This window comes from Salvelinus alpinus, chromosome 22 (assembly GCF_045679555.1).
Source record: "Salvelinus alpinus chromosome 22, SLU_Salpinus.1, whole genome shotgun sequence".
Taxonomy (NCBI): Eukaryota; Metazoa; Chordata; class Actinopteri; order Salmoniformes; family Salmonidae; genus Salvelinus; species Salvelinus alpinus.
This window is the reverse complement of record NC_092107.1, coordinates 20540280-20557299: the sequence shown is the minus strand read 5'-3', so window position 1 is coordinate 20557299 and position 17020 is coordinate 20540280. Positions and strand designations below refer to the sequence as shown.

Below are 17020 nucleotides of genomic sequence, written 5' to 3'. Positions count from 1 at the left end.
GCTGGCATCCTTTTTCGCCGAGTTCTTTCCCACAGCCGATACGCACAGAGCCTTGCCCGGGACCTGGGCGATTCGGATCCGTAGCCCTGAGCGAAGTGACCACACCGGGTTGGAAAGCCTACGGAAAGAGTGAGGGACGCAGTATGCAGTGGATAAACAAGAGAGAGTAGAGTCTGGACTGGAAGAGAGGGAGATCCTATTTCATTTGGGTATCAATTTGAGTCCGTTGCGCAAAGAAGGAAAGGGTGTATGCGTATGGGTTTAGTTTGAAGGGCGAGTGCGTTGCGCAGAGGGAGAGTGTAATTGGGATGAGAGCTCAAGTCAGGGAGCCAGCAGGTCTGACATTCAAAGCCTCTTAACGGCAGGTGGAGGGAAGATCGACCTGGTGGAGTGAGAGTGGTTTTTTTTCTTCTGAGGAGAGACCCACGCTGGACACCGCACCAAGAGAGAGAGAAGCCGGGGAGAGGGGTCGAGGAGGGGCGGGCAGGCAGGAGGAACTCCCCAAGGGGAACAATACAAGTAAGGCAATAATGCTTTCTCTCAAGCCTAGTACGAAACGATGAACTGACGCTTAAAGACAGCTGAGAAAGGGATATTATAGAGAAGAGGGGATACTGCGTCGTTTTTTTGTCCTCGATCCTGTGACGTTGAGATGGAGAGAGAAAGAGCGCACGGACGAAAGCCGGTTGATTGCAGCAGCGGAGGTGCGAGGAGCAGCGCCAGGACGGAGATGAGGAGAGATCGGCGCTGGAGACAGCAGTGGACCGTGATTTGTCTCGTCGCCCTCGCTCTGCAACCGCAGGTAAGCCGCACCGATTAAGCGCTATTTTGGGCCGTTGTTTAAACCTGCCCTGACTTTTACAGTCGGTGTTTTCTTCCCACATAGTCAATAATTTTGCCCACATTCTACTTCCCTGTTTCTCTTGTCAATATGTCTACCATTGCTTCTAATGGCGCGGTGCCCACCTGTTGTTGTGCGTCTTAATTGTCTGGTCATCCACTTGTTGCTCCATGGGCGTGTCCTTTCTTCTATAGGCTACATGATCAAACCTTCACCAAGCATGACCTTTCAGTACACCAATGTTTGTTATTGGGATTCTAAGACTATTACACTGCAATTGATTTGTTTTCCTGTTGAAGAATATGCTAGAAGACCCATCCACGAAGTCCATTGTTTGAACCAGAACTGCAGAGGGAAATGTTCTGAACACAGTCTCCTGTGGGCTCTAATGGTGTAAAAATACATCCTTCATGGGAAATAACAAGCCAAATGTTATGGTGTCTGTGGATGGAGTAAGGCTGTCTTCTATGTGTTTACTACTACAGTACACGCACAAGTCAACCTTGTGAACATTATGAACATGATCACAAGGGGAAAGGGGATTCACGGGAATTGTTGGTCAGTCTGTCCCTGTGTGTGTGTGTGTCTGTGTGTGTGTGTGTGTGTGTGTGTGTGTGTGTGTGTGTGTGTGTGTGTGTGTGTGTGTGTTGCATGGGTGTGCTTGTAATGTGTGTGTGTGTGTATTTATTCACGTGTCTTACAGTCAGTGCCTCCCTTCCTTTCTTCACATAAATGTAGTCCATCCTCTCTCTACAGTATGTAAAAGCTCTGCAGACGACCAGGAATAGTCCAACATAGTATACATCAAAATCAAGTCAAATTTTATTGGCCACATACACGTGTTGACCCGTTCGTCTGGTCTTGTCAGGTCTTACCAGCGTCTTATTAAATTATTGCATCTGAGCTTCTCCTTTCATTTTTCAAGTGTTCTACGCCGCTAGCCAGCACCTCGCCCAAATAGGTGTGCATTTCTTTCGCCTCCACATACACGTGTTTAGCAGATGTTATTGTGGGTGTAGCGAAATGCGTGTGTTTTTAGCTCCAACAGTGCAGTAATATCTAAAAAGTAATATCTAACAATTTCACAACAATACACACACATCTAAGTAAAATAATGGAATTTAGAATACATAAATATATGGACGAGCAATGTCAGAGCGGCATAGACTAAGACACAGTAGAATAGAATACAGTATATACATATGAGATGAGTAATGCAAAATATGTAAACATTATTAAAGTGACTAGTGTTTAATTTATTAAAGTGGCCAGTGATTTCCAGCCTATGTATATAGGCAGCTGCCTCTAATGTGCTAGTGACGGCTATTTAACAGTCTGATGGCCTTGAGATAGAAGCTGGTCACAGCTTTGATGCACCTGTATTGACCTCGCCTTCTGGATGATAGCGGGGTGCAGGCAGTGGCTCGAGTGGTCCTTGATGATCTTTTTGGCCTTCCTGTGACATCGGGTGCTGAAGGTGTCCTGGAGGGCAGGTAGTTTGCCCCCGGTGATGCGTTGGGCAGACTACACCACCTGCTGGAGAGCCCTGTGGTTGCGGGAGGTGCAGTTGCCATACCAGCTGGTGATACCGCCCAACAGGATGCTCTCAATTGTGCATCTGTAAAAGTTTATGAGGGTTTTAGGTGCCAAGCCAAATTTCTTCAGCTCCCTGCTGTTGAAGAGGCGCCGTTGCGCCTTCTTCACCACACTGTCTGTGTGGGTGAACCATTTCAGTTTGTCACTGATGTGTACGCCGAGGAACTACCTTATAGGCTACCTTATAATTGTAATAACTATGTAATAATGAGTTTGATTCAAAAATACCACACTCAAACCACTATGACCACATAGAAAACCAATTCACATTCAGTCAAATTGGACATAGGCCTGTCACATTCAAGTTCAAGTTCACACAGACCAAGAGGGAAAGCCTGGCGGTAGAGCGCTGGCTGAATGTGTTCTCTACTCTTCCCCTCCCAGACACACCCCCAGGCTATGGTTGTTGGCCTAAAAGGGCCCCCCACTGGCGGAGTGACACAGCCCTCAGTGCAGGGGCAAGATCAGGACGTTCTGTGTGTGTATGTCTGTGTGTGTGTGCATTTATGTGAAATGAGAAGCGTGTGTGTGTGTGTGTGTGTGTGTGTGTGTGTGTGTGTGTGTGTGTGTGTGTGTGTGTACTGGACTGGGGTGTGTGGACTGGACTGGGGTGTGTGGACTGGGGTGTGTGTGTTGGGCCAGCGGCCACAGCCGTGTAGCACTGGGGCATGTGAATGTACAGAAAGATCCACATGGATCTCTGCACCCAGCTCTGAAGCTCTTCACTAATATAACACTCCCTTCCCCTACTGCAGTACGATGCAGACCTTTCTACTGTGCTGTGAGACATTTATAATGTAGGATTAGCACAGGAGAGTTGATATACTGCATCCATTTCAGCATTGAAGATACTATAACATGTAACAGTAGAGGTCTGGGGATGTGTCAAATTCAGTGCAATGCAGATAAGAGCATTCAAGATGATATATTCATGTTGTTTGATACAGTTTATAATGTTGTCCTGATATTACTCTGTTATTACAGAACAGTCAAGATAGTGCCATTTTTAACAGTATTAAAAGGTAAGTGTTTAAAGCCTCTTAAACCCCCTATTTGATTTTTTGTTTTATTCAATTCAGTCTGGTATGAGAACGGTAGCCCCTATCTGCAAAATCAGGGTGTCTGCGGAAAGCTGAGTATGTTGGCTATTGATCTGTGCCTTAAAATCTTTGGTGTGACTTACTACCATATATGGGCATACAAATGTATAAGGGCAGGCCGAGCCAAAGACCTAATTTAAAGATGGCTGTTACCTACATTCGGGTTAGCTTTGTGAAGCATAAACGAAATAAAGACCTAATACGTTGATTCACACCGGAAGACTCCACAGATCATGAGGATGTCTTATTTGTCTACCTGTGACCTACCGTTTTTGATCACCATCCCCGAGAGTACATTTATTTATTTTACTCAACGTTTTCACCAAACAGCCATCCTTTTATACGGTAAGCTTCCATTTGGTCTGTGCTTGAGCTATAGCTACAAAGGTGGTATGACATGAATCCTTAGGTTGGTAGGAACAAATCTAGCCTGTTTCCAATGTTACCTGATGATGTGTGACTTAATGGCAACGAATATCGAACATCGACCGAGTGACTATATCTTTGCGCATGAAAAATATGATGAAAAGACTTGGATATCCCCTGTATGTCCACCGACACCGCCACAATGTTTGAGAGAGGTTGGTGTTGTAGAAATGTAGTTTTTTATAGTGAACAATAACTTTTTTAGGCATATCCAGTGCGTGCACAAACAGTGTAATTACCACATTTGGAGACTTTGGAGAGGTTGAAAGGACACTTGAATGTACCCCGGATACCTCATAACACCACAATGTTTGAGTGAGGTTGATATGGTAGAAATTGTGTTTTTATACTGATCAAATAGCATTTAGGGATTGCAAATATGTGATAGCACTGGAATTATCTCATTTACAGACATATGCCACTTTGGAGAGGTTTAGGGACACTTGGAAACGTCCCGTGTCCACACCTGACACCCCTTACTAAAACATCTGTCCATTTCTAGTTGTTAGGTCGATCAATCCCATTTTTTTTCTCTGATATTGCTCACATTTTGTGGAAGCCGTCTGATGTGCATCCAGCCCTGGGCATCAATAATTCACTTAAAGCTTGTCAATGAAAGATTACTTTAAAATGAAGGGGAAAAAACGGTTATTTTGTGTGTGCTTGATCTTGTGTATTCTGAACTATGTAACTATTATCTATCTTCTGATCATTTCCTCATCTCCCAGATGTCTTCTTAAAAATATGTTTTGGCACGTCAGAATCATGTAATTACACATGAATAGCAGTCAGTTTTGGGTATGTCTATTTAGGCGGAAGTCTACATTTTGCCATTACATCTAAGAGGTTTTAACAATAGTGTTAGTCAGTGTACAATCCAACCGGGTTCATCCAGGGTCAGGTTGTGGTCCTGGTCTCACCTTGTTTTTGGGTTCATTGGGGACTTAATTACCACAGCTCTCCATGGTGATGCTCGAGGCTGAGCGCTTGGAGCGGTCAGATGGAGCGCTGAAACCCAGGTATGCCCGGAATGGCTGAGAGAGGGGGGGAAAGAAGAGAGGAAGAAAGGATGATGCAGAGTGATGAGTGGGCCTGTATCTCCACAGGCTGTTTGATGTAGGAGAGTTTAGCATCTTAGCCCAGGTACAGGGGCAGGTGAGGGACAGAATACCACAGCACAATGGGCTGACTTACCAGCTATTCTTCTTACTGGCTTTAGTCAGGTTGTCAAGACTATTACACCGTTATTCGTTATTGCATAACTTCATTGTGTGTGACGTGTGTGTGTGTGACGTGTGTGTGTGTGACGTGTGTGTATGTGACATGTGTTTGATGTGTGTGGTTTGTGCTTTATTAGTGGTTAGAAATCCTAACCATTATTTCCTTGCTATATAACACACCAACATACACAAACACACACCTGTCCCTCTGGGGGGCTTGTTAGCTCTACCAGCTTGTCTGTCCCCATCTGCAACCAGCTGAGAAGAATATGCTTTATAGGCTCTGGGAAAAGAGAGAGGGAGAGACAGAGAACGAGAGAGACAGAGAGAGGGAGAAAGAGGGAGAAAGAGAAATGAAAAGAAGAATTGCAGAGAAGAAGAGCTGGTACAGAGAGAAAGAGAGAGGGCAAGAGTTACAGCTTGTTCCCAGATAGAGGAGGAAGGGAGGAGGAGGACAGAGAAACCGGGGCCAGGTTCCCAGTGTCTGAGTCCCACTGGGGAGAGAGGGAGAGAAAAGAAGGGAGGGGTACTGATACAGGAGAAGAAAGAAAAGAAAGGCGCTAGATGGAGAGGTGTAGGAAGTGCATGACACAGGGGAGGGGAGAGGTGAAAGAGGAAGATAAAGAGAGCGAGGGAGGGAGGAGGGTAAATAAGCTAGGAGGGAAAGATGGAGACAGATAGAGGGAGATAAATGGACAGATATGGAGAGAGAGAGAGAGAGAGAGAGAGAGAGAGAGAGAGAGAGAGAGAGAGAGAGATTGCTGGAGTGGGGGCGTGTCTCTCCATTGGGATGAAGGGATTAGATTTTTCTTCCGCTGTGGGGAGGAAGGGGTGTGAATCAATGTTGTTTTTCCTTTCTGAATCACCCTCTCTTTATCTACCACTTAGAATAGGATGACGGTAGTCTGGTAACCTTAATGAAGCAGACGATACAGAGAGAGAGAGAGAGAATGAGAGAGGGAATGCTATCCATATATTTCCATTGCTGGAAAGCACTGGGATGAAATGCGATACTCCACCCATTGATCAGGTGTATTCATCACATTCATTCATGTTTTTTCAACAAATATGACATCGGGAACCATATGTTTTTGTTCCCGTAGATTCACCCTCTCTTTGGGTGGTGTATATGATTCTCTGTGTGTGTGTCTGTGTGTGTGTGTGTGTGTGAGTTATACCTCATCCTAACTCTCCTGTCTCCCTCTCTCTCCAGGCTGTGTGTGCAGTGGGGATGTTTGAGCTGCAGATCCGTCACTTCCAGAACCCCCAAGGTGTGCTGCAGAGTGGGGAGTGCTGTGACCTCCAGGCCACCGGGGGGCAGCGCTGCTCTCTCAGGGACCAGTGTGACACCTTCTTCAAGGCCTGCCTCAAGGAGTACCAGGCCCGGGTCGTCCCCACCGGAGCCTGCACCTTCGGGGTGGGCAGCACCACCGTCCTGGGAGGCAACACCCAGTCCCTCCGTCATCGAGGTCACGACGGAGGAGGGGGAGGAGGAGGAGGAGGGGATGTCACTACAGGACACATTGTCATTCCCTTCAAATACGCCTGGCCGGTGAGTACAGAAGTGTAGCTACAATGTGGTTACCATGGTAACACGTCGCGGTTCAAGTAGGCAAACACTCACAGAGACCTGCGACAGTGTTGACACTAGCTCTTAGCATTCAGTCAAGAGGCTTTGCTACTATTTGCACAAACTAGTAGCAGTTTTCTACTTGTCTAAACACGGGCATTGGGTGCGATGCTGAGGTGATGCTCTTTCTCCCTCCTCTCTCTCCTCTCTCCTCTCTCCCTCATTCTCCCCCTGTCTCTCTTTATCCATCCCTTCTCTCTCTCTCCTCCTTAACTCTTCCCTGTTGCGTTTTTGCGCCGTTAAAGTCCCTGATATCGCTCCTCTCTGTCTGACTTCGTGTATCGACTTGCCTGTGTCTGTATCAGATATGGAGTCCAGGCTGGGGGCTACGACTCGTGCATTCATTAAAGAGCAGGCCTATTAATCGCACATTAGACCCATCGATAATCCAATTCTCTCTCTCTTGTCTTCCGTCCCCCATAAGGAGGACCCAAACAATACAGGAAGAGGGGAAAATAGAAACAGCAAATAAAATGAAAGAGGAATTTGAGGTTGAGTGGAGGGCTTGAGGGGGGATAGAAAAGCCCCCTGACTAAAGACTGTCCAAGTCTGTTGGTTCTGGCTCACATAGGTTTGTATATTGCTGCTGCTCACAAATATGTTGTTCTATTTGACTGTTACTAAGCCCTGAGATGTTCGCTAGGGGGGTGAGGGGGGGGGTGGGAGGTTTGGAAGGGGACTGGAAAGACATCTGGAGGGGGGTGAAAGCTTTTAGCTGGTGGTAGAGAGGGACACTAATGTTCTCAACGAGCAGTTCACCCCCCCCATTTCCATCCTTTCATTCCCTCCTTCCATCCCTTCATCCACGCCCATTAGAAGTAGTTTCCTGTTTTTTTTACTAGAATCAATGTCTGTTTGCCCGAGTCGTTTCAGGGCCAGAGCCACAGCGAGTATCCCTTTTAAATGACTTGGCACACTCAGGACGACTGATCCACATTGTCTTCCTTCCTGAGACGGGAGCGCTTGTTTATTTCAACGTTCGATGTCTCAATGCGAGCGGCCTATATTTGATTAAGGTCTGGAATGCTTCGTTTCGGACCTCCTCCGTGAGGTTGAATGGTTATTCATAATGAAAGTATTATAATAATGGGGAGCGAGAGCTGACGGTATGGTTGTAATTATATTCATATTGCCTAGTAATAATGTTTTTAATATTGTGCAAAGCCCTGGTGGAGATTTAGAGGCGGACTGGGAATAAGGCTGGTCATGCTCACCAGCTGGTCTGGTGTTGGAGCGCACAGGTCTGTGTCCTGGCTTCAAGCATCTGGAACACACACATGCGCGCTCACGCACGCACGCACGCACGCATCACTTCCGCGTTTATCCGCCTCCCGTTAATCGGTATCAGTCCATTCGCCTGTGGAAGTGGGTCTTTATACACTGTCGGTGTCAGTGACTCTCCTCCATGTCGGGGAGGCGTGTGAGTGGCAGGTATGAGTGTGAGAAAATTCTCCCCAGCAGAAAGTCTTGTCTGGATCAGTTTCAGGACCAGGCCGTGGGGCTGGCTGGGCTGCAGGGGAGAGGATAGGGACACCCCGAGGCAGGCCAGAATTTCTATGGGGATAGCTGCGGCTGAAAGACTCACATTATCTGGCCATCTCTGGGAGGTAGGGGAGAGGCCGGGGGGGGGGGGAGACGGGGGGGGGGAGACGGGGGGCTCAGGCAGTATTCTGATCCCTCTTCCCCAGGTGAGGGGATGAACAGGTGAGCACAGTCATTATGAGGAAAGGTGAGCTCCCTTTATCTCCCGCCCTCGCTCTTTCTCTCCACTCATCTATTCAGGGAAATGCGTGTGTGTGTGTGTGTGTGTGTTTGTGTGCGCACATGTGTCTCCCAGCCCCTCACTGTCTAATCATATGGACTGAAGTATTTGGCTGCAGTTTGACTCCCAAGTCCAGGGACAGCTAGAGGCCTGGTCTGGGACGTTTTAGCGAAGGCGTTTCCGTTCAGATATAAAATATCAAAGCATTTCAGAACCGTGAGGTCGTCCCTCAAGTCGCACGGTCTGCTGTTGTTTCCAATCTGATATCTGATTGGCGGAAGAGGGGGGGGGAGGGGGCTGTGGGGTTTGTCTTTTTGTTGTTGTCTATGTGGCAGAGGAAACTTACACTGTTTCTGAATGAATGGAAGGAGTGAATAGGTGGTACACCAGAAGGAGTTGCCAGGTAGCTCTTAGACAAAGGTGCATTATAATCTCTCTAAAGTCTTGTTCCTCTCAAATGTATTTTGATTTGTATTTAAACCTTTATTTAACTAGGCAAGTCAGTTAAGAATCATGACTCTAGATCTGCTGTGCCTGACTTGAGCTTCCGGGCTCCCGTTGACCATCAATGTTACAGTATGATTTACACTGAACTGTTTAAGTGTCCTGCTCTGCTTTCTACTCCAACAACTTTTCCCATCGTACTGTTGTTGCCTTGGGCTAGCTTTAGAGGAAGGGTTTGGGCTTAGTCTTTTGTTAAGAGTCCTGTGACAAATGACTTTGTGACAGGCACTAAACAAACACCATTAAAAAGAACGGAAAGGGCTGTGGTCCCCCATCTCTTGATCTTAGGTCAATCTTAGGCCAATCATTCATAATCCTGACCTCAAGTGTTAAAGCCCCTAAATCTGATTCCAGGTCAGGTTCACTGCCAGCGGGAGAGAGCTCTCAACTGGCGGGACTCACGTTCAGCTGACTGTGTGCGTGCGTGCGTGTATGTGTGTGTGGTGTGTGTGTGTGTTTCGGTAACCATATCATCTGTAATAATACATTTTTTTTTCACTCTCTCTCTTTCTTTTCTTTCGTCCTTCGCTTCCACCACTTGCCTTATTTGTTCATGAAGGTTACTTAAAAAGACATGCTCGTACAGTATTGTGTTGCATGTTCGGGTTGTAGAGTGAAAAACCTTCCGTGCCGCACATACTGTTTACAAGACTAACCTCGTGAATGTGGACCAGTCTTGTGAGGGCTGTAGCACCAGGGAACCGTCAGCAGTCAAAGGTCAGAGTTGAAATATGTCTCATAATTCCCAAACTAGGGTTCTCAGGGTTGTCACTAGATGACCACGCTAGAATGGACAAAAGAGGCATGTTTCCACAGAACTGTTGAGGAAGGACCACTATTTGTTAACTAAGGGTTTGCGAGAGTTAATGGTTAAAACGTCGAAATATATCAAACTAAAAATGGCCCTGCTGTCAAACACGCAAAGTAGAGGAATTACGCACATGACATTCAGCCAGTACTCTACTGTGTTCTAGGTTGGTTCTGATATGCTCGGACGCACACACACACACACACACACACACCGTGGGTTTACCTGTGCATTGGCATTGTGTGGGTAGTCAGGCTGACCCAGTCACCAAGGGGTTATGAGAGGAGAGAGGAGGACAGAGAGCTCAGTTAGAACGTTCTTTCATTTGGGTCGCTCCCTCTTTCACTCGCTTTTCTCTACTCCTCCTTTGTGCTTTCCTCTCCTTTGTCCGTCGCTGACTCTCCCATACACGCTCACCTGTGGGCTGACATTGGACACACACACACACACACACACACACACACACACACACACACACACACACACACACACACACACACACACACACACACACACACACACACACACACACACACACACACACACACACACACACACACACACACACACACACACACACACACACACACACACACACACACACACACACACACAATCCTCTCTCGCCCTCTCATACTCCCCTACGGTATATGCTTCTATAGCCACACAGCACAGGAGCGCAGGCACAAATCGACTGACATGCATGCTGTCAATTAGCACCCATGCTCACACAGTGTATCATGACACACAAAGAAAGTGGATTCCGTCAGGGATTGAGCCTTATGTTTTTTAGAGATAAGTTAATAACCTGGAGGACACAAGTCTCTCTAGGGAGGCAGCCTTTTAATGGTTTCATTTGTGTGCAAATTGGATTGAAACGGGAGTTTCTATATTAGGAGTGGAAAGCAGATTTACACAATCACCTTGGAGTTCCTGGAGGGACTGTGTGTGTGTGTGTGTCCGTGTGCGTGCGTTCATCTGAGTATGCTGTGTTTGAAGAAGTGCGTGGGCACACAGCTTTGTAAGTAGTTGAGCAGGTGTAATTACAGAAGTCTATTGACTCCTCACCCAGCTCCCTCTAGCACCCCCCCATTTTTCTGTTTCTCTACCTTTACTACTCTATCCTCCATCCCCTGTGTCCACCCCCTCCGAAGTCACTCATCTGTCAACACTCCCACTCTCTCTCTCTCTCTCTCTCTCTCTCTCTCTCTCTCTCTCTCTCTCTCTCTCTCTCTCTCTCTCTCTCTCTCTCTCTCTCTCTCTCTCTCTCTCTCTCTCTCTCTCTCTCTCTCTCTCTCTGTATCTCTCTCTCTGTATCTCTCTGTATCTCTGTATCTCTCTCTCTCTGTATCTCTCTCTCTCTCTCTCTCTCTCTCTCTCTCTCTCTCTCTCTCTCTCTCTCTCTCTCTCTCTCTCTCTCTGTCTCTCTGTCTCTCTGTCTCTCTCTCTCTCTGTCTCTCTCTCTCTCTCTCTGTCTCTCTCTCTCTCTCTCTCTCTGTGTCTCCCCCTCTCTCTCTCTCTGTCTCTCTGTCTCCCTCTCCCTCTCTCTCTGTCTCTCTCTCTCTCTCCTACTCTTTCTGTCTCTCTCCTACTCTCTCTCTCTCTCTCTGTTCTTTATCCCCATGGAAACCCATTCCTTTGCTTCTTACTGCTCTTGCTCTCACTTCTGTCCCTCTGGTGATGTTAAATCACATACAGTGAGCTCCAAAAGTAATGGCACAGTGAAAAATGTTTTGTTGTGTTGGCTCTGTACTCCAGCATATTCATTTGAAGTGATACAATGACTACGATAGTCCTGAATGAATCGTGAGAACTGATGAGTAAGAGAGTTACGGACGCACAAATTTCATACCCATAAGACATACTAACATCTCACCATTACAACAACAGGGGAGGTTAGCATTTTTGGGGTGGTATGACATTTGTGTTTCTGTTACATTCTCACTCATCATTAATCACGATTCATTCATGACTATCCGTAATCATGGTAGCATCCACATGAAGTGTTTAGAAACATATTCTATTCTTATTTACAAAAAAAGTAACTCCAAAAGGACACAATACATTATTTTCTAAAACACTTCCAAAACTAATTTTGTAGAGTCACAAACTTGATGTAATCATTGCGTGCTAGGAATATGGGACCAAATACGAAACATTTGACTACTTTAATACACATATAAGTGAATTTGTCCCATTACTTTTGGTCCCCTAAATGGGTGGACTATATCCAAAAAGTGTTGTAAGTTCACCCGATATGGATGAAAAAACCTTCAAATTAAAGCTGGCAATCTGCCCTTTAACCTAACCTCAAAGCTATTGTATCATTTCAAATCCAAAATCCAAAGTACTAGAGTACAGAACCAAAAACAGCAAAACAAAAGTCACTGTCCCAATACTTTTGGAGCTCACTGTAGCTTCTTTTGCGGTGGGAATTAGATGTAGCAGGGAACAATAGTCACACTATTAACGGTGTCCCTGGGGGTATCCTGTTCAGGGACACAGCGAGTGCAACGTAGTGAATTGGATAAACCCCTAGGTCCCAATTGTAGTTCCCTGTCCTTTCTATGTCATCTTCCAAGTCCCTTTCCTTCTTTTTAATCTCTCTATGGCGTCTTGGAAGCCACAGTCTCCAACTTTGGTATTTGGTATTTTATTAGGATCCCCATTAGCTGTTGCAAAAGCAGTAACTACTCTTCCTGGGGTCCACACAAAACAGGAAACGTAATACAGAATGACATAATACAGAACATCATTAGACAAGAACAGCTCAAGGACAGAACTACATACCTTTTTTAAAAAGGAGTGGCCCACATATCAATGCATACACACAAACTATCTAGGTCAAAAAGGGGAGAGGCGTTGTACTGTGAGGTGTTGCTTTAACTGTTTTTTCTTAAACCAGGTTTGCTGTTTATTTGAGCAATGTGAGTTTGAAGGAAGTTCCATGCAATAAGGGCTCTATATAATACTGTATGCTTTCTTGAATTTGTTCTGGATTTGGGGACTATGAAAAGACCCCTGGTGGCATGTCTGGTGGGATAAGTGCGTCTGTCACGATCGTCGCAAGAAGCGGACCAAAGCGCAGCGTGGTTTGAATACATTCTTCTATATTTAATGAAGAACACTTAAACAAAAACAACAAAACGAATAAGACGAACGTGACCGCTATATAAACACTGTGCTAACATGCAACATAACATAGACAATAACCCAGAACCCACAATACAAAACAGGCTACCTAAATATGGTTCCCAATCAGAGACAACGCAAAACACCTGTCTCTGATTGAGAACCATATCAGGCCAAACACATAGAAATAGACAACATAGAAATACAAACATAGACTGCCCACCCCAACTCACGCCCTGACCATACAAAACAAAAGACAAAACAAAGGAACTAAGGTCAGAACGTGACAGTGTCAGAGCTGTGTGTAAGTTCACTATGCAAACAATTTGGGATTTTCAACACTTTGTTTCTTATAAAAAAGAAGTGATGCAGTCAGTCTCTCCTTAACTCTTAGCCAAGAGAGACTGGTATGCATAGTATTTATATTAGCCCTCTGATTACAATGAAGAGCAAGACGTGCCGCTCTGTTCTGGGCCAGCTGCAGCTTAACTAGGTCCTTCCTTGCAGCACTGGACCACACGACTGGACAATAATCAAGATTAGACAAAACTAGAGCCTGCAGGACTTGCTTTTTGGAGTGTGGTATCAAAAAAGCAGAGCATCTCTTTATTACGGCCAGACCTCTCCCTATCTTTGCAACCACAGAATCTATATGTTTTGACCATGACAGTTTACAATCTAAGGTGACGCCAAGTAATTTAGTCTCCTCAACTTGTTCAACAGCCTCACCATTCATTACCAGATTCAGCTGAGGTCTAGCACTTAAGGAATGAATTGTACCAAATACAATGCTCTTAGTTTTAGAGAGGTTCAGGACCAGTTTATTACTGGCCACACAATCCACAACAGACTGCAACGCTTTGTTAAGGGTTTCAGTGACTTCATTAGCTGTGGTTGTGTAACGATTGTCGTCGGGAGAAGGAGAAGAGGACCAAGGTGCAGCGTGGTAAGTATTCATAAATACGTTTATTTAATAAATATGAACACTAACAAAACAACAACACGACAAACGAACAGTTCTGAAAGGTGACGACAAACACTAAACAGAAAATAATCACCCACAACTCAAAGTGGGAAAACAGGCTACCTAAATATGGTTCTCAATCAGAGACAACGATAGACAGCTGCCTCTGATTGAGAACCACACACGGCCAAACACAAACAAATAGACAACATAGAACACCAGACATAGAATGCCCACCCAAACTCACGCCCTGACCAACCAAAATAGAGACATAAAAAGGATCTCTATGGTCAGGGCGTGACAGGTTGCTGATGTGTATATGGTTGAATCATCTGCATACATGGACACACATGCTTTGTTTAATGCCAGTGGCAGGTCATTGGTAAAAATAGAAAAGAGTAGAGGGCATAGAGAGCTGCCCTGCGGTACACCCCACTTTACATGTTTGACATTAGAGAAGCTTCCATTAAACGAAACCCTTTGAGTTCTATTAGGTAGATAGCTCTGAATCCACAATATGGCAGAGGTTGAAAAGCCATAGCACTTAAGTTTTTTCAACAACAGGTTATGGTCAATAATATCAAAGGCTGCACTGAAATCTAACAGTACAGCTCCCACAATCTTCTTATTATCAATTTCTCTCAACCATTCATCAGTCATTTGTGTCAGTGCAGTACATGTTGAGTTCCCTTCTCTATAAGCATGCTGAAAGTCTGTTGTTAATTTGTTTACAGAGAAATAGCATTGTATTTGGTCAAACACAATTTCTCCCAACAGTTTGTTAAGAGCTGGCAGAAAGCTTATAGGTCTGCTGTTAGAACCAGTAAAAGCCGCTTTACCACTCTTGGGGAGCGGAATTACTTTGTCTTCCCTCCAGGCCTGAGGACAAAGACTTTCCTCTAGGCTAAGATTAAAGATATGACAGATAGGAGTGACTATATACTGAGTGACTACCATCCTCAGTAGCTTTCCATCTAAGTTGTCAATGCCAGGATGTTTGTGGATGATCTTGTTCCTGTAGTGTTTGTAAACACCCTGATCGTTAACAATAATTTTTCCACCTCTCCCACACTAACTTTACAAAATTCAAAACTTGCACTGCTTTTCTATCATTCTCAGTTTTTTTATACATGAATATAATTGCTCAATGTTTGTCGTGGGCATTTCCTGTCTAAGTTTGCCCACTTTGCCAATGAAATAATCATTAAAATAATTGCCAACATCAAATGGTTTTGTGATGAATAAGCCATCTGATTTGATGAAATTTGAAGTTTAATTTGTCTTTCTGCCCCTAATTTCATTTAAAGTACTCCAAAGTTTTTTTCCATCATTCTTTATATCATTGATCTTGGCTTCGTAATAACGTTTCTTTTTCTTTTTGGTGAGTTTAGTCACATCATTTCTCAATTTGCAGTAAGTAAGCCAGTCAGATGTGCAGCCAGACTTATTAGCCACTCCTTTTGCCCCATCTCTTTCAACCATACAGTTTTTCAATTCCTCATCAATCCATGGAGCCTTAACAGTTCTAACAGTCAGTTTCTTAAAAGGTGCATGTTTATCAATAATTGGAAGAAGCAATTTCATAAATTCATCAAGTCCAGCGTCTGGATGCTCCTCATTAATCATATCAGACCAACAAATATTTTTAACATCATCCACATAAGAGTCGCAGCAAAATCTTTTGTATGATCTCTTACACACTATTTTAGGTCCAGCTCCTGGAACTTTGTCTTTCCTGGATATAGCCACTATATTGTGATCACTGCATCCAATGGGTACAGATACAGCTTTAGAACAAAGTTCTACAGTATTAGTAAAAATATGATCAATACATGTGGATGATCTTGTTCCTGTAGTGTTTGTAAACATCCTGGTAGGTTGATTAATAACCTGAACCAGATTACAGGCACTGGTTACAGTAAAAGCTTCCTCTTGAGCGGACAGCTTGATGAAAACCAGTCAATGTTCAGGTCCCCAAGAAAGTAGACCTCTCTGTTTACATCACATACACTATCAAGCATTTCACACGTACTACTCATTATTAACACACGAACACTGCTCTCATTCTGTTCTGCTGTCGGTCTGTGGGTGATTGACTCACCAACCTGACATCTCATCTCTGGGAAAAGAGAGTGTGTACCTGTCTGGGGTGTGTACTTGCGAGTAGTTGTCTATATTTTTGGGATGAACAGATTTTTTCTCTCCACAACCTTGAAACCAGTTTACTGAGAAAGTAGAAACTGGAGAACTTTTGAAAGCCCATCCAATGACCACACACACACACACGCACACACACACACACACACACACACACACACACACACACACACACACACACACACACACACACACACACACACACACACACACACACACACACACACACACACACACACACACACACACACACACACACACACACACACACACACACACACACACACCCATCCCCATACCTACTTTCTCACTCGCCGTGCCTCACACTGGCTGCTAAAAATCACACAAGTGTGGATTTTTAGCAGCCAGTGACCAGACAAGGTAATTTCCTGCGGAAGCCGGAGGGGGCGTCTCGCTGTGGGCCGGGGAGGCGAGGCGAGGGGCACACGATGGGGAGATGAGGGGAGAGAGAGGGGGAGTCAGGGAGAGAACATGCCATGCCGCGAGGGCTCTGTTGTTTCAGAGCGTTTGAAGTAGCCTGGAATCACATACCTTTGTCAAGCCAATTAACCTGCTAAGAATGTTACTCAAAGACAGAGAGAGAGGAGGAGGGGTGGAATGGGGGGATGAAGAGTCTCATACTAATCTTTTCCTGAATGAAAGAAAAACAAAAAGATGGAAAGCATAAAGGAACAGAGAGGCGTAATTATATGGACAGGGTCACGATGCCCCCCCCCCCCTCTCTATATATATACAGTTGAAGTCAGAAGTTTACATGCACTTAGGTTGGACCCAAGGATGAACCAGACTTGGCTGATTTCTTTAGATTTTCCCATGATGTCAAGCTAAGAGGCACTGAGTTTGAAGTTAGGCCTTGAAA

General features: G+C 45.0%; 1 protein-coding gene across 1 annotated transcript in view; it reads left to right on the top strand.

The window, feature by feature from the left end:
• Positions 1-17020, top strand: part of LOC139549213 (protein jagged-1b-like) — a 68556-nt gene continuing 51536 nt past the window's right edge. The window contains exons 1-2 of the mRNA XM_071359436.1: positions 1-802; positions 6397-6735. Of these exons, the coding sequence (XP_071215537.1) occupies positions 653-802; positions 6397-6735 (489 nt within the window). The 5' untranslated portion in view covers positions 1-652. The remainder of the gene's footprint in view (positions 803-6396; positions 6736-17020) is intronic.